General features: G+C 42.4%; 1 protein-coding gene across 1 annotated transcript in view; it reads right to left on the reverse strand.

Moving 5' to 3' along the window:
* PCP4 (Purkinje cell protein 4) overlaps nt 1–20,344 on the reverse strand; it is a 63,261-nt gene extending 42,917 nt beyond the window's left edge. Inside the window, exons 1-2 of the mRNA XM_069785084.1 lie at nt 20,237–20,344; nt 289–340 (exon numbers count right to left, since the gene is read on the reverse strand). Of these exons, the coding sequence (XP_069641185.1) occupies nt 289–340; nt 20,237–20,245 (61 nt within the window). The 5' untranslated portion in view covers nt 20,246–20,344. The remainder of the gene's footprint in view (nt 1–288; nt 341–20,236) is intronic.
* Between the last annotated feature and the right edge of the window lie 2,706 nt (nt 20,345–23,050).

Raw genomic sequence — 23,050 nt, forward strand, 5'->3', positions numbered from 1 at the left:
GTGTTCTTTTCACACACTTAACACTGTTGTTCTAGCCCCATTTGTATCTGCACTGACTACAAAGTCCTTTGGTTTACCATGTACGAGCTCAGAATCAGGTCTCTACTTTAGTAGATGGTTTGAACTTAAAAATATAAAGAAAACAATCCCACTGAAGCCCTTCCATTTTTTAAAACACATTCAAAAGATAAGATATGAAACCATGGATGTTGCTACCTGACATCTATCATTACAGTAAAAAATATTTTGGCTCAATCCAACTCAATGTTCTCCAAGAAATACTCTTACCATTCTCACCAGATGTCTTGTCTTTTCCATTTGTAGCTCCGGTTCCTTGTCTCTGTTGGGGGGGGGAGGGAAACCAAAACAAGTGGTTAGAAAAAACTTGAATGTGCATTTTCCCCTTGGAACTACTAGCAGTTACAGCCTGATTTTCCCTTGATAACTTGGATAGTCATTCACCCTCATGCAATGTTGCTTTGAAACACTACCAGTCAGAACAGGAATCACTTAGTACCATTTAGGTACCGCTGTGCAACTATACATGTAACTGTGTATAATTATCACATTAGTGATGGAATATACATAATCAAGTTTCCAGCAGTGCAAGGGTATGAGCTACAGTAGGATATCTCTTCAGGTCCCTGCCATGCCTCCATTTCCATGATTCTTCTGACCTGACTTTGGCCAGAAGACTCATCTTTCTGCCATGGCCACAAGTGGAGATGGAACTTCCCACTTCAATTCACTCTATCCAAGGAATAGCCTCATGACTTTCCATGAAACAAACTGATTTAAGTCACTCTACTAAGCAACATGTGGCGAACACCAGCGCAGTCAAAATAAATATTCACAGTGGCAGGGCTGCATTAGTATGGTTACACTACTAGGTAACTTTCTAGCTTAGAAGTGGTCACTCCATGAAAATCATGCTGCATCCCCCAGAGAAAGCATCCCACAGGTGGAATTGTTACTTTAGCAAGTATGGCAAAACTTGCATTTCTTATGCAAAATTATTCATACTTGTGTGTATTACTGAAATAGACTAAAGAATTTGTCCTCTAGGGTTGTACATGTAAAAAACTCAGAATATTAAATTCAGTGAATAAATCCAGCTGCATTCAGCCATCAGGGGCAGCATATCCTCATGCATCAGGAAAGTTAACAGCTACAGTAGCATTGCAAACCAAATGGCTTGTACCAAAATATGGACAGTGATATCAATTCTCCTATGAAAATTCACACAGGCATACTTATCTGAAGGTATTTACTCTAGAATATCTGGTTAAAACCTTCCCTACCACTCTGGTTTCTGTCCACCTCCCACAGCAGTGGTATTAGGGTATTGTGTGTACATGGAACTAATCACAACATAAGTATAAAACCTTCATGTGTACTCTTAGGTCTTATTATAGAAGCCAGAGGGGGGGAAGCAAACTCTTCAAACCCCTCAGGAGAATACAAGAGAGCTACATATGGTCTATCATGCATCCACATGCCAGTGGTGGGTTTTCTCATCTTTTCCATGGTAGACTTCAGTGCATATACATCTGCTCTACTGGCTCTGCCTCATCTCTCACTCTGTGCAATGAAACAGAGGATCCCCAGAGAAAACAACTCTGAGTCTATAAGCACAGCTACAGTCTCCTCATATGATGGAAATATATTTTTTTTTCCTCCCTGGAGCCTCAGACCTAAGACAGGAGAGAAAACTTAGCCAATAACATCAAAGAATGGAATTCTAAAGGGATAAATATCTTTCACAAAAGTGAAAGTTACCAACAGCCAGAAATCAATAAATCCACCTGACAACAAGTTTTGCTAAAGATATTAACCTTTATACCTTTATTTAAAGTTTGGTTGATATTTCCATATTCCAATTTCAATCCAAATCTGAAACTAGATTTTAGTGTTAATTTACTGGGACCTCCCAAAAGCCCAAAATACTGGATTTTTCCTATCTATAAAATGGTAGCTATATTGCTTTTCCCTCCCCTGATTATTTTTAAATACTTTTTCAAGTTGTCTTATTTCCTGAGTGTTTTCAGGCTGTGCTACTTAGCCTTTATGAAAGCTTCTCTTTCCTCCCTAGGCTATACCTGTCAGGTTCAGTCTGCTATTGATGGGGTGCTGGAATATGGATCCACACATTTATTTCATTTCTCAGGATCTTCCCTCAAGCAGAGGGGAAAGTGGTCACAGAAAATGAATAAAAATTTGGCTTTGGTCAATGCAGGTTTTTCTGTTTATGAGGTCAAGATTTTTTTCTTTAAGCCTGAAATCAGTCTAAGTATTCTACAGCTATTCATTTGATTGGTGACCATTGGACATATACAGAATGAAGCCTGAAAGTCTGCCAAACAAGCTTCTGATAGCCTTTCCTTCAGTTATATACATATTTTGGTCTGTAAGCACTGTGCTGTCCTCCAAGTGAGTGCAATGGATTTGAAAGCGAAAATCAGTTTCTCATTAACAAGGCATTGAAACTTATGAAAAAGCCTTATACAATGTGATCATCCACTTGTAAAACCTTTAGCCTTTTATTTCAATACATTCAATGGACTTTTTTTTTTAAACATTTTCAAAATGCTGGTATTATTAGAAGCTGGATCTTCTTGCTTCTTTCATTACCTTTCATGATGCTCCCACAGGCTGCAAAACAAAGCTTAGCTTTCTAATGTCTTTCAGAGCACAAGAGGACTGAACATGAAGAGGAGTTACTAAGGGTGTTTTGAAGAAGCAATGGATGAAAGTCCTCCAAAAGCTGATAAAACAGATATTGTCCTCAAATGCAATAGATCAAATTAAAATCAATGAAATATAAGAAAAATCTTAATTTGAGTTGTGCTTTTAAGCAGAAAACCCCAAAGTTGCTGACCATATTTTAAAAGATAAAAGCAGTCTAACACTTTCTGTTTCCTGTAACTTATAGCCAGCTTCTTTCATTCGAAGATTGCTTCTAAAATTCCCCAGCATTTTCTAAGGCAAGCACAAGGACAGAAGCACTGAATAAACTTCCCACTAGGCATCAAAGAAGAAACAGAGCCAAAATGAACATGAGTGCAAAACTGTAATGATTATACAGTAAAACAGGATAAACAGTTTTGTTGCTATGTTGCGTAGGAGGAAACATAGTTTATGACTGCTTGAGGCTATATTAATTTTTAACTCAGTGGTTTTACAGAACATCAAAGCACATCATTAAAAATGTCTCCAAAATCAAAGTCACTCGCAATTTGTCAGAAGAGGAAGGAAAAAGGACTCCTGCCATATGCCGAAAGTCCCAGTAAGAAAACAGGTTTACTTTCCTGTTAAATTCTGTGCTATACACAGCAGCTAGTTAATGTGGTATGAAAAATTGTACTAAATTAGTCCCACAGGTGTACAAACTAAGGTCAAAAGTGAATTTGCAGCCCAGAGGACTTTTCAAGAAGAATGTTAAATTACTGCAGCAGCTTTTCTACTCATTCTTCTAGCCCCTGTGTACCCCCAAGCCTAATTTTTGCCTTTAATCTTACATTCTGTTCTTGTCTTGAAATAGCTTGACCTTTTCAGTTATGCTTCCAATTAGTGCCTTAGTGTTAGGGATTGTAGCCAGGTGTTGATTACAGAATTTTTGGGGGCAGAGCAGTTGTTTGGTTTTTGATGGGCCACAGAAAGCCCAAGATCAGGGACATGAAACTGTCAGAAAGTTCAGGCAAATGGGCCCTATCAGTAATAACATTATTCTGCTTCTTCATCTCAGTGCAGGGCCAACAAGGTACAGCAGGCTGTATCCCAGTAAAGCAGTGGCTGCAGATTTTCAAAAGTCTATTTTTTCTACATCAAAGAATGAAAGAGCATCCAAGGGTAGAATTAAGAGAATAGAAAAGGTGGAAAGTTTTGTAAAGTGAGTAGCAGAAAGTCAGTGTAAACTTGACTCAGGACAAAAATAATTTCACCGACACATATGAAATGTTACTCAGAAGCTCTGTACTCACTGACAAGAGGAACAGCAGTGAAGTCTGTGCATATCCTAAGCTTCTCTTAAGCCTTGTTTTGCTACCAGGTCCATTCCTAACAAAAGGCATTACATGTGTGACAAAGAAATACACATTGGTACAATACAGCACAAAAATGGCTGTGGGTCAGGCAGCTGTGTGCAAAGCAAGCCTTTATTCTGCAATACCATCTGTTCTCCATACAAAGTTTTCTCTGTAAGAGTTATAAATTGAATCAATCTAAACTATCTCATAAGCATCTTTTTTTTCATAGCCTTCTGCTTTAATTAAAGAGTTCAGCTGCTTTAGCCTTTAAATTAAAAAGTACTGAAAAATAAATTTTAAATTTATGAAGTTCATAACCTTCCTGCAAATAAAAATGTCACTGTAAATATCTGCTTAAGGATTTTCCATGTTTTCCAATTAAGGAAAGCTTTATAGTCAACAGCAGAATGATCAGGAGATACAGCAATTTCTACCTGCTGTTTTTCAGGAGTAAATACTTCCTGTACAGTTCTTCAAATTAGGACAATTAGGGTTGACTTTATCAAGAAACAACATAAGAAACAAAGTTCTTACAGGCTGATCTTTACTTAGTGTTGGTTGATCTTTGAAGATAACTGAGTTTTAGATTACTGAAGTAAGCGACAGTTGACATTCATTAGACTATAGGCATAGGTAGATACCAAAGCATACTTATATAATCATTACTGCCTGAAGGTTCATAGTACATTTTTTAGTTTCCCCTAGGCAGAATTTTGAGGACATTACATTAGCATGCACACTTCCTAAAAGGTACAGAATGAATTAAGAAAAATCTGGATTAAAAACACAGAACAGAAAACTATCAAATGTGGGTCCTACATATTTCATAGTCTCCTTTTCAGTATACCTCCTGTCCAGGCACAATATATTCAACTCTGCTGGTTCTAAGAACCCAGAGTTTGCCATGCTTTTTAACACCAGGTACAAATTTGCTATTGAAAAACCCACAAGACAACATATTAATTTTAAAAACAAGCAGTGGGCATTGAGGGGAACATCAGTTATTGCTGGTAGATCAATACATTATGCATACATGCCACTTAAAAATAATTAATTGATGAGGCAATAACCTGAGCCTACCGAAATAAATGGGAATTTTGCAATTGCTTTTCTTTCACATTCTAGCAAAGAGCACAAGCTATATGTCAGAAACTAAATGAAGATCCAGAATTTAAGTACAGGCAAGAACCAAGCAGTTATGACCTGGGATGAGTGGATACACTCTGTAGAATTCAGGATGTCAATGTGATTAATTAGGTTAAACTCTTCTTTACTGGAGATCTGTTTCACTATGTTTGACCACCTCTTTCTAATGTTATGTATTGACTTGAAACTATAGCACTCAGCATTTCACACATTCCAGTGTGAAAAACATTACTTTTAAGCACAACACAGTAAATAATTTGTTAACAAGAAGGACAGAAGATATTACCATGGTTAAGATAAACAGTTAAGAGCAGGAAAAATGATGCTGCTGTGACAAAAATTTCTGTTTACTGAAGCTGCAAGGACTACCTGGCCTCTAAGTAATGGGACTGGAATTTTAGCACCACTGTATTTTTTGGAATTATATATCAAAAAGCATGAAGAAGAACAGCTGGGAGAGATAAAGTGTACTGCTGTAGAGCCATGCACAAATTCTGCCATTTCACTCATTCTCTCCTATTATAAGTCTTCTCAAAACTGATCTGCAATACAGCCAAATGGCAAATCCCAAACTAACTTTTGTGACATACAGGTTCATTCACATCAGTAACAGCTAGTCACCTAAAGAACATCTGCAGACAGAACTGAAGAATCCCAGAGAGAAGCTTGAATATAGCAATGAAAATTGCATTAGAAGCTACCCAAGTAAACTTTCCTCACTGGTCTATTTGTGCCTCCTTTACAAGTTCCTCTACTTTTTTCCCATATTTTTATAGAGGTGGTACTCAATATTTGAGAAGAAAGTATCCTTCAAAGGCCACATTTAAGGTAATTGCATCAGGTACAGAACATCTAGTGAATATTTTGTCTGAACGATGAATAAAACTGATAATGTGCCTGTTAGTCTCACATCACTACAAGAAATCACAGACCACATTTTCTGGGCACCTGACAGAAAGGAAAAATATTTATCAACATAAACTTCAGTACAAAGGAGTCCACTCCTGGTTATGACCAAGCTTGTATTTCTGGTCAAAGTAGCTTTCTGGAGACCACAACTTTTCCAGGGCTGCTCTCACCCTAGGATCTCAGTTGTTAAGGATATGGCCTCTACTCTCACCTATGTAGCACCTTCTCTGTGTGCTCCTTTACACAAACGGAGTCTTCTACAGCCAGTTTTCTGGCTGTCTTGCATTGCTAGGGCAGCATAATATTGCCACAGCAAGAGTGCCAGAACCCATCCTTCTATACTGGCTGTCTAAACTAATCCCTGGCACTCCGACAATTTCTGTAATTATCTTCATGGGTCAAACTGTGTTCTACTTGACTAGCTCTTGATTGTCCTTAATTTTATTAAGGCTCTCCTATAGCTATTTTAATAAGTTAAAACTCCACAGATGGGCTGAGATGAACTGATGGTATTCAAACGACAGTGGCTAGAAGTTGGCACAGTGACCAGCACTGGTTTTCTATGACTTTTGTAGTCACTGAAAGCATATGAGTATGCACACACATGCACATTGTCATCCCAGAAACCACAGTAATATTTGTCAGAAATTAACAATAAGGCTATGGGTAACTACAGATTATTTTCCTTCTAGACACTGTGGACCAGTGCCTGGCTCTTGCTACTGCAATAATCTGGGGAAGGTACAATCTCTTCACAATTTCATCTTTCTATTAAGGACACAACATGGACCTCAGCATTCATATCCTTGCATCTTTGTCAGTCATTTACACTGGTGCAAATTAAGTCTCAAACACTACTTTCAAACACAGAGGGAAAGCACTATACTCAAGGTATAGCTGTCAATACAAGCTGCAACCTGCTTGAAAAGCTATTTACCAGGTTGACTGGTGAGGTACTGGTTGCTGCATTTCCCCAGGAAGGAGGATATGCAGGTTTAGGTACTGTTTACCCAGGGTGAACCCATGACTCCCATGAGAGGGAAGCATGCTGGTGGAAGGCTCTGGCCCTCCTGTTGATCCAGCAATGGGAACTGAAGGAGTAACCTTGAAGCTGGGGCTTCTCAGGGTAGTTGAAAGACAGGGCTGCAGTTCCCTCTCCTGGGTTATTTTGTTTGCAATGTGGTCCTTGTCCATGTAAAACACACATTTTATTTACATGTCTATACAAAATGCATACTCTACCCAATGGGCAGAGTGCCTTAGTCACAGGGTTGCTCACAGAGGGCATTTGCCTCAAATTAAGAGGTGTGAATTGTTGTTCACTTTCATCCAGACTGAGCTTTTGGCTTGAGGTAAATCTTCAGAACAGGCACCTCTGAGTGTACACAGGCAACAGAGCTTTAGCACCCAGTACACTTTCAGGTTAAACAAGGAGGTACCTGATGGAACTGGGCAGAAAGAATTCACTGTCTGGGATATAAAAAACCACTTACAGTGCTGGTTTTAAATATTCTAATATCACAGACAAGAACTTTCACTGTGCCCTACTTTTGCCATTGCTGGGCTGTAATTTATAAATCAGCACAGTAAGAACCTGCTGATCTTGTATTCAGATTCAATATAATGTTCTAAACAGAATATTTACACCAACACCAAATGCAATCAACATAATTAGCACAAACAGTAGCTTGCTTAATATTTAGGTTATTAGCATATTTTGAATTAAAATATTATTAAGCAGATATTTCTCCAAAGACATTGTAATCTCAATTTTTTTTTTTTGAGGCAGGGATTAATGGAATCTTTGAAGTTCATTTTGAAAGCAGCTGCAAGAATGTATTTCCCAAATCCTGTTAATTACCATGCCAGCCATGAGAAGTAATCCCTCTCTTTTCTGCAGGAAATGGAAGATTTGATCCTGCAGGGCTTATTTACAGGGGTAACTCATATGTGGACAAATAGTTGTCTTCAATTCAGCAGAATTACTCGCATGAGTAGAGTTGGAACCTCAGTGTGGTACAGTGGAATTTCTCTAAACTGCATGTTAGGTTTTGTTCAGCAAAGGGCAAAGAGGGTAAAATCAACTACAGAATAAGCCTTCTCACACCACTTACCAAAAATTACCTCAGCTCTCAGTTGGACATGGGTGATACAGCCTGTATCCTAATTACACTGGAAATTGATAAAGAGAAAACATCAAGGTGACTCAAGAGGAATATTTCAATTACATAAAAATTAAGATAGATGGCATAAAATGAAATATGACTGAGGTTAAGGTGGTCCCTTCCTTTCTTCTATTATTTCTTATCTATTGGTAGCATCAGACTTGGCACTACATTTCCAGAAAGGGCATTTTTGGGCTGGAAACCTGCCTTAAGAACTACTTCCCAGTCTAGCCCAATGCAGCCACACCTTCCCATCCCCAAGGCCTCATTTGTTTGGATGCAATTGTTTGCAAGGTCATACAGAAAATAGAAGCACTAAAATTATTCAAGTTAAAAATAACCCTTCAGCAAAGTTGTGTTGAAAACAATCATTGAAGGGATCCAGCTAAAAAAATACATAGTTTAATTGTTTATGTTGGTCATTTCAGTAAAGTGGCTGATGTCTCTGATCCACAAACAGTCATACCAGGGCAATGGAACAGGCAACAGACAGTATCATGGGGAAGAAGCACTGCAATTTTGTTCTGGGAACTGAAAATCAGAGCAAGTCAGCACTTCATACCACAAAACTTAGCATGCTCTATCTCCCTGTGATGTTGCATTACCCCCTAGCAATCTTTACTCTGCAAGGGAGCAAAACATGGAGCAACACAGGTACACTCATGCAGCCTAAATTACAAGCCTTGGCAGGTACCTGTGCAGGCAAATACAGACAGTTAATGGCAACTGACTGTGGCATCTGATTAGGAGCAAAACAGAACCTTGGGGATCTGGGAAAAGCATTTGGATTCACATGGTATCTTGGGTATCCTTTAATATTACCATCCCCAGATAGGAAGAGTGCCCTAAGCCAATTAAGGGGTCAGGATCCTTGCCTAGGCATAATATAACTGATTATGGGTGGTGTTTTTGTAACAAAAATTGTATTTCATTCTTCCAAACCCTTCTGAAGTTTAGGGTAATTTAATTTGCTGAGCTACAAACCCAGCTGTAATTGAGTTAAAGGCTGTCTTCAAGGGACAGCTTGGCTTATTAATGGCAAAAGTCTGCACTGACAAATTGCTTCATATCTTATCGTATTTGCTATCATTATTAAAACAGGCTGCTTCTTCCCAGACTGCAAAATTTCTGGTGTTTTTTCTGTTGGCATTTTTGGGTTTATTTCCAGTTATACAATTACAAAAATTGTTCTCACTTTCTTCCTATTTCCTGACATATTTCAGAGGTAAAAAGATGTTACTACAGTCTGTTAGACTGCACTAGTAACTGGCCAGCCAGGTTTTTAAAAAGGTATTAATTATGGCAGTTTCAAGTTGCCATGCAAAGGAACTTTCTGCCTTCACCCCAGGGCAAAGCCTTCTGATTTTCAAGACAAGAACAAGACAAAGCAGCAAGGATGTTTATGCGTCACTTACTCTACTCCTCAAATCCCCAGGCAGCCAGTCTAGTCACAGAGAGCAATTCCAAGCAGCCCCCCAGCCATCTGCAGTTATGACAGTAACTTCTTTGGGGCTACTCCAGTAGCAGGGGAATCACTGGACTGAGAGCATGCTGCAGCCTTGGCAAGGCACCCTGCCCAGGGGCTGCACAGAGAGATGACACAAACCTGTTATCTCTGGCTCTGTGCCACAAGGAGATTCATGCGAGGGGAACCCTGAACTGGTTGCTGAAGCTGCCTTGAAATGGGGCCTCACTTGACAGAGGATTTGTCCTGCATTGTTCAAATCTATATCAGAAATGACCCACTGATACTTTGGGGAAGCTGCTTTATTTGAAGTGTGATGCAGTTCAAAGCTGTCTTGGCACTATGAGTCTAAACCTCAGCCAAGCTATTAGAAACAACCTTGCCATACTAAAAAGGAAAATGGACAGGGTGATGCACAAGGTCACCTTGATTGCCAGGAATCAGGGACAACAATCAAATACACTCACATACAGCAAGCAGAAAAAAAGCCAGGTCACTAGCTCTGTCCAAGAGCTGGCCAAAAAAATAGGGATTTCCACAAATCAGAAACTCCCAGGACCCTGCAGCTGCTCAGTAAAATTGATGCTGCTATCAGCTTCATTGTCAATAGCAGCAGAGAAGAATGCAATTTTCACTGAGCAGCTGTAGGTAGTTCCCAGGGTCCCTGGCCCCAGGACAGACCCACCAGGTTACCTGAGAGTAAATGCTCTACAGTTCCTGTAGTGCCCCAGCTGTGGAATGAGTCCAGGGGAAACACGGTTGGGCAGATTCAGCAAAAGCTCCCCCACATTGTTTCAAACACTGTCCCTCCACAGAACTGTGTTTTGCAATTCAAGTTCAATGAAAACTTGCAGGTTTCTCCACTCCAAGTAGTCATCAGTCATTCCTTCTGTCTTCAGTCTTTTATTATGTATCAGGCTCCATTCCGCATTTTGTGCCTTGCATATGAAGTGAAAGATAAGTGTTACCCAGCTAAACATTTTCACCTCATTGACACATGAACATGGCAAACCATCATACAATGCCATTAAAAAAGGACCCTAATGTGCTGCTCCAGAAAAGTCATGCATTTTGTTAATATTCTAACATACCCATTCTGTAACTAGACAGAAAATAGGTTCCTTACACATTTCATGCAGAAAGCAGGTAATATTCACGTAGATCCAGCTGTGTGCTACCTGACACACTGCAGTCAAAAACATCTATTAAAGGCTTACATGGCATGACTACAGGAAATATTGCTAGAATTCACATAATTTGCAACTTGGTTTTTTTGCATTTTACAACACTTATGCTAGATCCTTTGCTACCAATGTTTCTGCATCTACAGATCCATCCCATAAATCCAGTTCCAAGATGGAAACACACCAAGCTTTTAGTCCAAGGCAAAGAATACAAAGCAGCACTCAAAAGCCCTGTGAAACAGAGAGGACCTCCTGTCATCTAGCTTAAGAGGTTCATACAGCTTGGCTTGGATGTCAGTGCTGTCCAGTAGCTCACAAAATATGCTGAAGGAAAGAAGTGGTAGCTAGCCAAGTCTGACTGGCAAATTAAAATTGGCATGAAGCTGCCCTGCCTTAAGTATTTGGCTGCCCTGCTTAAAGTGCGGCACATGTGTGACAGCACATGCATTTTAAAGTGTGCCAAGCCAACAATGTGTTTGCTCTCTTCTCTGGTGGCAAGTGTGTATCTGTCAGATCGGAGTGGAGCAGGTATGTATGAAGCAGCTATGAAGCCACATGTCTTATTTTTCCACCACACCATCTGCAGAAAGCTACCTGCCTAGCCATCTCTTCTTGCCTAGTATGCTTTTCCTCCTCCTTACTATCAAGTTAATGCTTCTAATTTGTAGCAGTTTATCTTGTATTAGTAAAATGTGAGGTAAAGGGAGACATGTTTGGAATTCAAGGATCCAGATTTTAATGTCATTTCATATTTCCTTCCTGAATATCACATACAATCTCTTAAGTTCAAATAAAAGGCATTCTTCAGAGTATTTCAGTTAGTGTTAAAATCAGGTACTTAAAAGGGTCAACATCCAGAGTATTCAGTATTTTAAAACAAAAATAATTTAAGCCTGGGGAATTGAAAGAAAAGCATATTTTCTACAAGAGAAAGGGAGAGAGATAGCAAGAATCCCATTACTTGAAACATTCAAGCTAGAGAATGAAAAGCCCTAGAACTCAAATGAAAGACATGCTTGTGATTTTTATGAGAATTATTTTTCTGTCTCTGTACCTCTCCCCTACTGCCCCATCCAAACTTGGATTTTATCATTTTCAAGTGTGTTTTCATGTTTAGCTAGGCATTACACTCTGGTTCATCTCAGGTAGGCTTCTGTCCTTCACCAGTTTATGTTGCATCTGTCTTATGAAGTCTGCACTCACCTTGTTTGGTCCCTTTTAAAGGGAAGTCCACCTTGGACATCCAAAGCCCAAATCCCTCTTCCCCTAGTAGAAGAGGGTACTCCTTATCTGATCAACCCAAGCTCACCCTACTGCCTATTGAGGGCTTTGCTGAAATACATTTGGCTTCTTAGTAGAGATGCAAAGGTACAGTAGTATATGGTTAGTGGCACCCATCAGGGATTAATCAGTTGATTAAGTCTGGATCAGAAACACCAATTCACTGAAGCCAAACTTTTTGTGGGATGGGAAAGTGCTATGATATCTATAAAAACATCCACACAAATCACTGTCCTTCCTTCATATACTGAGTGTCACTAGGAAAAGGTCCAATATCACCAAAATCCTCAGGAAGTCAAAGATGTCCTCAGACCTATTCATTTTTGCCTCATTTGCTTAGTTATACAGTTACACCAGTGTAGGAGTTATGATCTTGATAGCCTTTTCCTTGAAATGTTATCTTCTCCTGTAGTCAGAACACTGCCAACTATTTCAATGCCTGGTAATCCCTCTAGTGTTAGATTCATAGAGAACAAAGCATCACCAAGGCAGATTGACAGCCAGGTGCCTGGACCAGTGATACCTGCTGGGTAGCAAGCCTTATTTTGTAGGTCACAGGACAGAGATGCAAATCATTCCCAGCCATTAGCAGTGGGTACTGTCTGCTTTCCAGTACTCTGCCCAGTTATTTTGAAGCTGTGCAGATCCCTAATTTCCTTGGAAGTTCTCCTCCACCCTCTAAAAAACCAAGGCACTTTCTGTGAAAAACTGCTTCTCATGTGCTCTAATAGCTGCTGTTGGAGATGCTGACTTGACAGGACTGTTGCAGCTGTCTCACTGATTCACTCCAGAAGAGCCTGCTAACTCTTGCCAAGCTTAACAAGCTTTAGCATAACAGAGTTGTCCTGTTTCCAGGGATAGCCCTAGTCAGTGCTAGCTTGGTCATTTCTGACCTGTGCTCCATCATTCCCAGGAAAGGTACACCTAGAATACCTCCAAATACATCTATACCAGTGCGTACAGCTAGCCAGGTTCACTACAGTTCTCCCCTCTTCTTTACTTTTAGGAGATTCATGTTGTGCTGGGATGCAACAGAACCTTCCCCTGCTCAAGGACAGAGCAGTTCATGCCCCTTCTGAGTTTACACCACTATAACCATAACATTTGGTTCAGGTTTCTCTCATTCTACTACCACAGCTTTCTAGTCCTGAGGGCACTGTGCAGCAGCTGGCTCCACAGCACAGCTAGAACCAAACCTGCCAGCCAAGGAACAGCAAATAAGGCTGGTGACAGAACAGCTCAGACATTTCCATCAGGCATTTGGACACCAAGGCTCTGCGTTAAGACACTAAATATACACATCCATACATTTTGCCATAGTTAGAGCTCTGTGTCTCCACACATAGAAAATCTGAAGCACTCATACCTGGTGCCACCCTTCTTACCAGCTTGCTGTCTCAGCCCAGGAATCTTGTGAAGTCTCTAAAGTCAGACAGAAGCACACCACCTTTCACAGTTGGGTTCCCCGCCCCCCTTTTGTTTCTCACTTTCAGCTTTAACAAAAAAAAGAGATCTCTAACATAATTTTGTCTACTATCAAGTACTCACTGTATCAGCTGCACCACTGGTTAAAGTCATGTATCATGCATTATATACTAAGGTGATAATGTAAGAACATTCAGTGTCTATAAAACAATACTTTTCTCTTTAAGAGGAAAGACAGTTCAGCTGTAACTAATCCTCAAGGCATGTAGGCAGACAATTTCCATTTCTCCTCTGATTAAACTTGTGCTTCATCCTCCAAATTCCATATTAGTGCATGAATAAGGCTATATCCACTTAGTATGAAATGATCAGATGAGATAGCACCAGCCAAAGACCTGGCCTATGTGACACTTGCCCAATTTACTTGTAAGTAGACTAGTCTGGTCTCAGAGGGAGCAGACATGGAGAGTGGGGATAAATTGTGACCTCAAATCCTGTCATTAATAATAAGTTTCACAATTGCAACTCTCCTGCAGTTGCCTGCACCAAGTTTATTCCATCAAGATTGCCATTTATTTTCCTATTTAGAGAAAGGTAGCCTATATAGCCTGTCTCTTCCAGCTCTTTCCATACAAAAAATAAAGACTGATTTTCTTAAAATTAGAGGGAGGGGAAGAAAAAGGATTTTTTAGTTATGATTTGACCTATTTTCTACTTATCTACCATGTCTTTTTTTTAGAAACCCAATGTCCAAACAACTGAAGAAAAAAAACAGAAAACCTTTTCTTAGAAAGAGGGAGAACATATGTTATTCATCTTCATTAGAAGATCCTATGCCTTGCAGGGAAAGCAGCATTACATGACTTAGTGAATATAAGGCTCTGTTGCAACTGACAGGATGAAGAAAGTCATAGTTTTTGTCTGATGCATGCAGCCACCTTCTCCTAATCCTCTTCAGCCAAAAAGTGGGCATCTCATGATTTACATACCCAGTGTCTAGGCCTAGCCACACTATTACAATTTCTTCTGTAGCAAAGTTAAAGAGGTAAAACATGTAAACACTGAGACACATTTTCCAAGTCATCCCTAAAAAAAATAAAAAAGCAAGACAGACAATAGCAAACAGTGGCCTGGAAATCAAATATCTTATTCAAATCAATAAACAAACACCCAACAACCTTTGATGAAAAAGCCACCACTGTTACTGTTGAAGTTAACTGCTACTATACACTGCATTTCATGATGATCATGATCTAGTTAATGCAGAAACTGTTTGAAGATGACCCTTATAAGCTTGCCAATGCATTATGAATTTGGGGTATTGGACTAGAAACTAATATGCCTTTGCAACCTGAAATGATATTCTATTATCAATTACTGCAGTATGAAAGCTGGAGTTTTCCTGTTTTATGAATGCAGGACTTTTTGCTTTAAGTTACTTTTTTAAAGGGAAACATGGTATCTGGAGCATACTATTAAAGCTAACTGTCCTTTTATTAAAGTGCTGTGTTATTTGAATCTGTTGGCATTCTTGCAATGTGTAGAAAACCAGTGTGCTTGTTTCTAAACAGTACATCTGCCAGTTTCACCAAATTAAGATCAACTTCCAGCATCACTTTTAAGTGCTATTTTAGAAAGTGCCTGATCCCACTGAAACCACACTGATGGAAGGAGTAGGCAAAGTGACAGATCTAAAACTTATTGTTCTCCTTTCTTCCTCCTCTTTTAAGCTGCAATTTACCACCCAGCTAATAAATAGATGCGAGTTAAAATTAAAAACTGGTGTTCATGTTCCTTATCTGTCCCACCCCCATCCTATAACAGCTGCAGAATTTCTTCCTCCATCCTGCCACATTCTTGCTGCACTTCTTCGATCTATACAGTTTTGACCTGTTGTGGGTATAACCTCAGTGAAGCCAATAGTCAACAGTTGGGGGTCATGGCAGTGTCTGAAAAATGCATCCAGAAGGGCCCCCCTAAGATGACTGGTGGGCTCAGACACTCCACTGGACTGCAAGCATCACACAAGAGAACAGTAGATCCCTTGAACAAATATGGCATGTTTTCTCCCTACAAACAGCAGCTCTTTGATTTAGTGCTATCAGGATTATTGGCGTACAGTCCTCACCTCAGTGCTTAGTACAACTGGTTCTAAGACACTAAATACCATTTCAGTGGAAAAGATTCAACTGAATTCAGGAGACCAATCCATGAAAGAACCCCACTTTTCCCATTTAACAACCTGAAGCAGCTACAGTTTCAGGCAGAAGCCTCCACATATGCCTAATGCTTCACACTTGGCCATGTCCCTCTCCTTCTCTAACAGTCTCCTGGTGACCACACTTGTCCAGAGTGATAGAGACATGTTCCAGGTTCTCCCTCAACCTGGAGGGAAGAAGACACTGTCTGTTACTCTGCCAGCTTAGAGGCATGCCCAAACCACCAGGCCATATGGTATTACCAGTTTTGAAAATAGCCATAGCAGAGACTGCCTTGGTTATTAGCATCTTAGACACACACACACCCCTCCCCAAGGGCTGGAGAAGCTCAAATTTCAGAAGAAAGTCTTTGACACCAGTGTTCAGCCATGTCACCTTTCCAGTGAAGCCTCCATCTTTGTCGAGTTGTCTGCCTGGGTGCCTCCCACTGAAGGTGATCTGAGCCCCAAAACAATGCTTCAGTACTCCAGGCTCCAGAGGAGAGCTGTCTGGATGAACATGCCCCACGTGGCAGCTCATCCTCCATGAACACCCTACACACCCCTGTTACAGGTCACAAGAGCACCCTTCATGATCCTTTTGAACGTAGACACAACATAGCAGTTCCTGCAGGATTCAAGGGCCCTGAGGCAACATAAGGCAAAGGTAAAGAGCTTGCTGTACTTAAAGTAAGAAACAAGACCTAGTGTTCTTTGTATTCAAAGCCTGACCAAAAAATCCCTACATTTATGCAGAGATCAAGTCCCCACCTCTTAGCCTCCCCAGCTAAGAGACCTAAGCACTCTACAGAGTCAAACTCCTAACAGCTCCCCTCTTCTGTCTTACGAATTTTGTGTGCCTGGTTGGTTGTTGCCTGTATTGAAACGAAAGCTAGGATATTCTTGCTACTGTCTGGCAGCTAGGCTGCTCCTCAAATATATAAACCTGCTGTCTCAAACCCTGCCTTAGGTGGTGTGCATCAGCACCCTGGCAATCAGTATAGCACTTCACTCACATTGTGCAAGGGTCTTGCAATGCAAGTTCTTCTCTTAAACCACTGGTGCCTCAGGCACATGGACTGATTAGGTAGATTTCCTGAATGGCTCTCCCAAAGTCAGACATCTAAATAACACATGTTAAAGCTGAACTCCTCTCCTACACCAGCAATATCACTCTGACATTTTAATATCAAAAGGAAATAAATGCATCCAACAAGGCAATCTCTGCTAATGCTATTTTAAGCTCCAAATCCTTACACATGTGCTTCATCCCTGAACCCCTGGAACAGCCTCCAGAGCTGTAACACCATATTATTTAAGTGCACTCCTTCCCAAAACCACACCTGACTCCTGATGACAGCCAGAATCGTTCAACACAGGAGGCAAGAGTGGCAGTGAATGTCATAAAAATGTTTGTGTGATGAAATGCTTATGAACCTTCACACCAGGCACTGTCATCGTGACCAGACATCATCTGCAACATGTCAGATAGTTAAATGAAAATGACTGATGACAGGATTCCCTCTGGTGAATCAAGTTTATGCCAGTTTGAGCCTAGAGGCTCTCTGGTAAAGCTACTGGCTGTGAATAGCAATTTGGCATTGGTCTATGAGCCCATTGCCCAAGATTACTTCCCCCAGTTAATCCTATGTGACCACATATCTTTAATGGAAGAAGGGCTGCATCTCATGGGTGCTCACTGTCAGTAGCTGATATTTTCCAGCATGGCTTTTCTCTCTAGGCTCATTAAAAATAACAGAAAACACCTGCAGACCTAAAGAAAAGGCTCCTTAGTTATTTGAGGACATACTTTCAAAGCTACTTCAACACCTAAAAATGTATTTCAGTATATAAGGACATTCCTGAGAAGTTCCCCATACACCTAAGTGATCCATCTGCCATGAAAACTAAGCAGCAGGAAGCACTAACCATGTTTTGCAGGTAAACTCTTGTACCTCAAGTTCACTGTAACTAGTTACAGGACCAGACTTCTGCCCAGAAGACAGAGCATCTTAAACACATTTTCAGACAAATTTTGCAAAGGAAGTGTAGGGTTTTTCTGTAGAAAAGTTCTTTATCCTTACTCAAAAAAAAGTTAGCTGCTAGAAAATAGGAAAGTACTCATCAGATGAACAGCTGCTTCCTGTTCAGTTTTCTCTACCAGGAGACTGGTAATCACTGCCCATAAACAGGAAATAAGTTAATTTTGCTTGAAGCAGTAAAATAAGAACTCATGCAACATCTCAGGAAATACCTTGAGGGATACAAAAGCTCTCTTCAGAGATTTCTGAAACCGCATTTCAAGCTCCACTCAAATCCCGACAATTGTTAGCACAAAGCAAAAAAACCCTTCCCACCCTCCCAATACCATTCTATTTAGGATAATCTTTTGATGGCTCTACTTGAGCCTCTTTTCAATCACTCTGGCCTCAGATTTTCTAGCAGATTAAAACAAAGAAAATAAAAATATTTTTCAGTTACAGCATTACAACTGAAATCCACCGAGACCCCATCCAAATACAGCAAACAGATGTCTAAGGAGCTTGCTTTCTGCTAATCTTTTTTGCCTCATTTTTTTAACAGTCTTTTTCAGTGAGATGGTTTGGGGTGGTCCAGTTGCTTCCATCTGCCTTGTGGAAAAAGAATCATCTTTTGATTAATAGCTAACAGGCAAATAACAGCAAGGAAGCTTTTCTCCAGTGGAGCTGTGAGCAACAAACTCTCCAACGTCAGTCAAATGACAGTAGCACTGAAGACACCAAGTACAGTGCTAAGTGTCATGTGTACAGGGCTTAGTGCTGTGCCAAAGCAAGAGACATCTTCCAGCTCTGAGGGTTTGCTAGGAATACTGTTCTGTGAGGCACAAGGAAATGTATTATGAATAGAGAGCCCTTATGCTGGTATCGGGGAGGATCTTGATGTTCATCCAGGACTTAAAATCCAAAAGGCAAGCAATCTAATTCAAACTATGAAGGGGTAATTACTGAGCAAATACAACCCAGCACAGGGCAATAACAAGAGTGCCTCGTACAGTTACAGTAAGTACAGCAGTGTCACCCAATCATTACTCCTTACTAGATTTCCCCCCCCCCCCCCGAATGCTATCTTTAAGGAGCAGAATAGCATTGTATCTCACAGAACACTTCAGATAGCCTAGGTGGCAAAGGGACAGTGACTGCAAAAGAAACCCCATGGTGCATGAACTCTTATCCAGTTGATATAAATACAGGCAGCAGCTGAGAAGAAGTCATGGACAGCCTGGTGCATTACACCTGGACTGCCTGATCCCTGCAAGCAGCAGAAAAAGCACAATGAGGATTTCCTCTGCTTTCCCCATTTGGCCTGACCTGCAAGCCAAGATGTAAGCTTCTCCTCATAAATCCCTGCACCAGAGACCATGCTACTCCACTGCTTTTTGTCTCAGGTTTACACCTCATCTAAAAATACAGCTGAGTAACACCTGCACAGCAACTAGTCAAAACTTATTTCGCATCGCTCTTGAATTTTACTCTTGCTGCTAAGAACAGAATACCCATTTGTTAATGAAGCAGCAAGTCTTGTATAACAGCAAATAGCCTCCAAAAATAGGTGCTGGGTAAGATGTAGTTACAGGTATCTCTACAGATTCCCAAAGAAAGAGTTGCGCTAGAGAACGAGGGATCTGCCAGCTGAACCTGCCCAGCATTTGACTGACTGCACTATCAAGTAGCCATCACACCTGACACCACCTTTAACAAAAATACTAGGTTGCCCCAGAGAACTCTTCCACTGCAAAAAACCCACAGTGAAAATTTTCCACTTATTTATTTACAAGGGCACAAGTGATCCTTACATGTTTGGCACTATTTACATTTTTTTCCTTAATTGCAGTCCTTCCCCAGACACTATTTATAAAGTTTACATCAACACCCAACTCTAAACGTGGCATTTTTTCCCAAGATCTCTAGCAGATAACTTTCACACAACTTCACACATCCTTCTTTCTGCATAGGAAAGCATTAAATGCATCTGTAAATTATTGGGTTTTTTTCAATAAGGGATTCTTCACTGGTGTGCACGGTCCTTCAAAGGACAAAAGACTGCCTTGTTTTATGCATCGAAGGAGCACATGCACCTGTGGAGGAGATGCGTTTATCAGAAGACAGGGCTGAACAGAAGAGAAGCTACGGATTTCAGACTCCCCACCCAGCGAAGAGACACCGCTCAGGTCCACCAGCTCTGCCTGCGAGCCCAGCCGACCCTCAGCGGTCTCCCCGCCCGGGAAGCACCCGGCCCTCCCCAGCCGCCCTTCGAAAAGGGAAGGTTACGCTCAACGCCAAGCGCCCCCCGCTCTCCAGCCTCCCCGGCCGGCTTTCCGAGGGGCTGCGGCGCTCTCTTCCCCCCCATCCCGCGAGCCCGCCTCAACGGCCGCCCGCGAGCCCGCCCCAACGGCCGCTCACCTCGCTCATGTCTCGCGGCAGCCCGGCTCGCAGCAGCCCACCCGGCACAACGCTCCCGCCGCCTCGCGCCGCCCGTTAAGAAGCGGCGCCCCGCGCCCAGCCTGGCCCGCGCCAGCCAATGAGCGCCGCTCCCGCGCCGAGCCCCCCGCTCCCCTATCCGAGAGGGCGCGGCGCCCCCTGGCGGCCGCGGCGGCGGCTCGGGAGCGGCACCGGGGCCGGAGGGGAGGGGAGGGGGGGTTCCCCCCGGTCCCGCGCAGCCGGGAACATGGCGGAGGCCCTGTGGCAGGAGGCTCTCTCGTCCTCTGCAGCGGTGACGAGCAGCGGGACTGCTGCTTTCCCCGAACGCCCGGCACAAGCGGCGCTCGCTCCCCTGGGGGGGGTCCGCGCCGAGGAAAGAGAGGGTCACTGAGGGAGGCAGCTGGGGGGGGGGGCTGGGGGTGGGCTTGGGGCCGGGAGCGGCCCTTCAAACCGTACGTGCTGGAGGTAGGCTGAGAATGCGAATTAGTGCCTGCGGATCGGATCAAATGGTCAAAGTTGGGCGGCTCGCTCTGCCGCCCGCCGTGGTTCTTTATTACTGAGGAGCTCAGCAAGTCGTAACGTGAGTCCCACTGCCATTCCTGTTAAAATAATTCTGCGGCATTTCTTCATCCAGCTGCTTTCGCAGATACATGGGAAAAAGTCCTTCTGATAGTTTTTCTGAACGAATAATTAAAACAGAACTTTGGGAAGTGTGCAGTTATACTCCAGCATCCATCTTTTGATGGAGCACGATTACTATATTTGGCAATACACATTCAGATGCTCTGACTCATGTATCTGTGAAGAAATATAGATTCAATTTGCTCTGGGAATGCATTTAACTCCCTCAAATTTTTCTCAAATCAATAAAAAAGTTAGCGCATTATTTTGGAGAGCCTGAGAAGCTTGCCAAACCTTTCGACTTCCAGGGACTACCTTGCAGCAACTTCTTCTCTTCATCAAAAATCTTATGTTCAGGGCCAGTCTTAATACAGACAGTGAAATAAATTTTGTGAGACCTTTCTGGAAAAATGCCTTTCCCCTTTGAGTCGCAGAGCTGTAGAAGCAGCAGCTTCACCTTCCCGTACCACCCATCAGTAGATGGGCAGAGATGGAGGGGCACGTGGAGCCCTCCCATTCCAGTCACCGCTGCCACAGCTTTCAGTCTGCTCCTGCCTGAATGCCTGCCTGGCCCTTGCCTGGCCATGTGCTCCTTCCCCAGCAGGAGCGGGATGGACTGCTCCACCTGAGGATGAGGAGGCTCCCCAGGCAGTGGAACCAGGGACATGTATCCTGGGAAAGATATAGGGATGCTGCCCAGATGTGTAGCAGTGGGATCAGGAAGCTAAGGCACAGTTGGAGCTGAATTTGGCAAAGGATGCAAAGAATAATAAGAAGGGCTTCTACACATATGTTGGCCAGAAAAGGAAGATTAAAGAAAATGTAGCCTCCTGGTAAATAAAATGGGAGAGCTGGTGACAAAAAACACGGAGAAGGCTGGGGTACTCAACAAATTATTTGTCTCAGTTTTCAGTGGTAATCTCTCTTCCCACATCTCTCAGACCCCTGAACATCAAGGCAGGAACTAGGGGAATGAAATCCCTCCCATTGACAGCGAAGATCAGGTTCGAGACCTCCTGAAGAACCTGAACATACACAAGTCCGTGGGACCTGACAAGATGCATCCCAGGGTCCTGAGAGAATTGGCTGATGTAGTTGCCAAGCCACGCTCCATCATATTTGAAAAGTCATGGCAGTGAGGGGAAGTCCCCAGTGACTGGAGAAAGAGAAACATCACACCCATTTTTAAAAAGGGTAAAAAGGAGGACCCTGGGAACTACCGACCAGTCAGCCTCACTTCTGTGCCCAGTAAGATCATGAAGCAGATCGTCCTGGAACACATTTCAAAATGTAGGAAAGACCGGGAGGTGATTAGGGACAGCCAACATGGCTTCACCAAGGGCAAATCATGCCTGACTAATCTAGTGACCTTCTACGATGGAGCGGCTGAATCAGCGGACAGAATAAGGTCTACAGATGTCATCTACCTGGACTTATGTAAAGCTGTTGATATGGTCCCCCACAATATTCTTGCTGCTAAATTAGAGAAACATGGGTTTGATGGATGGACTGTTAGACAGATAGAGAATTGGCTGGATGGCCACATCTGAAGAGTTACAGTCAATGGTTCAATGTCCAGGTGGACAACAGTAATGAGTGGTGTCCCTCAGGGGTCTGTACAGAGACAAATACTATTTAATATCTTCATTAACAACATACATAGACGGGGGATTGAGTGCACCTTCAACAAGTTTGCAGATGACGCCAAGCCGTGTGGTGCGGTCAACATGCTGGAGGGAAGGGATGCCATCCAGAGGGACCTTGACAGGCTTGAGGAGTGGGCCCATGTGAACCTCATCAAGTCCTGCACCTGTGTCAGGGCAATCTCCACTCTCAATACAGGCTGGGGGATGAAGGGGTTGAGAGCAGCCCGGCAGAGAAGGACTCGGGGGTACTGGTGGATGAAAAGCTGGATGTGAGCTGGCAATATGCGTTCGCAGCCCAGAAAGCCAACCGTATCCTGGGCTGCATCAAAAGCAGCGTGACCAGCAGGTTGAGGGAGGTGATTCTGCCCCTCTGCTCCGCTCTGGTGAAACCCCACCTGGAGTACTGCGTCCACCTCTGGGGTCCTCAGTACAAGAAAGACATGGACCTGTTGGAGGAGGGCCATGAAAATGATCGGAGGACTGGAACACCTCACCTGTAAAGACAGGCTGAGAGAGTTGGGTCTTTTCA

Source organism: Haliaeetus albicilla, chromosome 6, assembly GCF_947461875.1.
Source record: "Haliaeetus albicilla chromosome 6, bHalAlb1.1, whole genome shotgun sequence".
NCBI classification, from domain to species: domain Eukaryota; kingdom Metazoa; phylum Chordata; class Aves; order Accipitriformes; family Accipitridae; genus Haliaeetus; species Haliaeetus albicilla.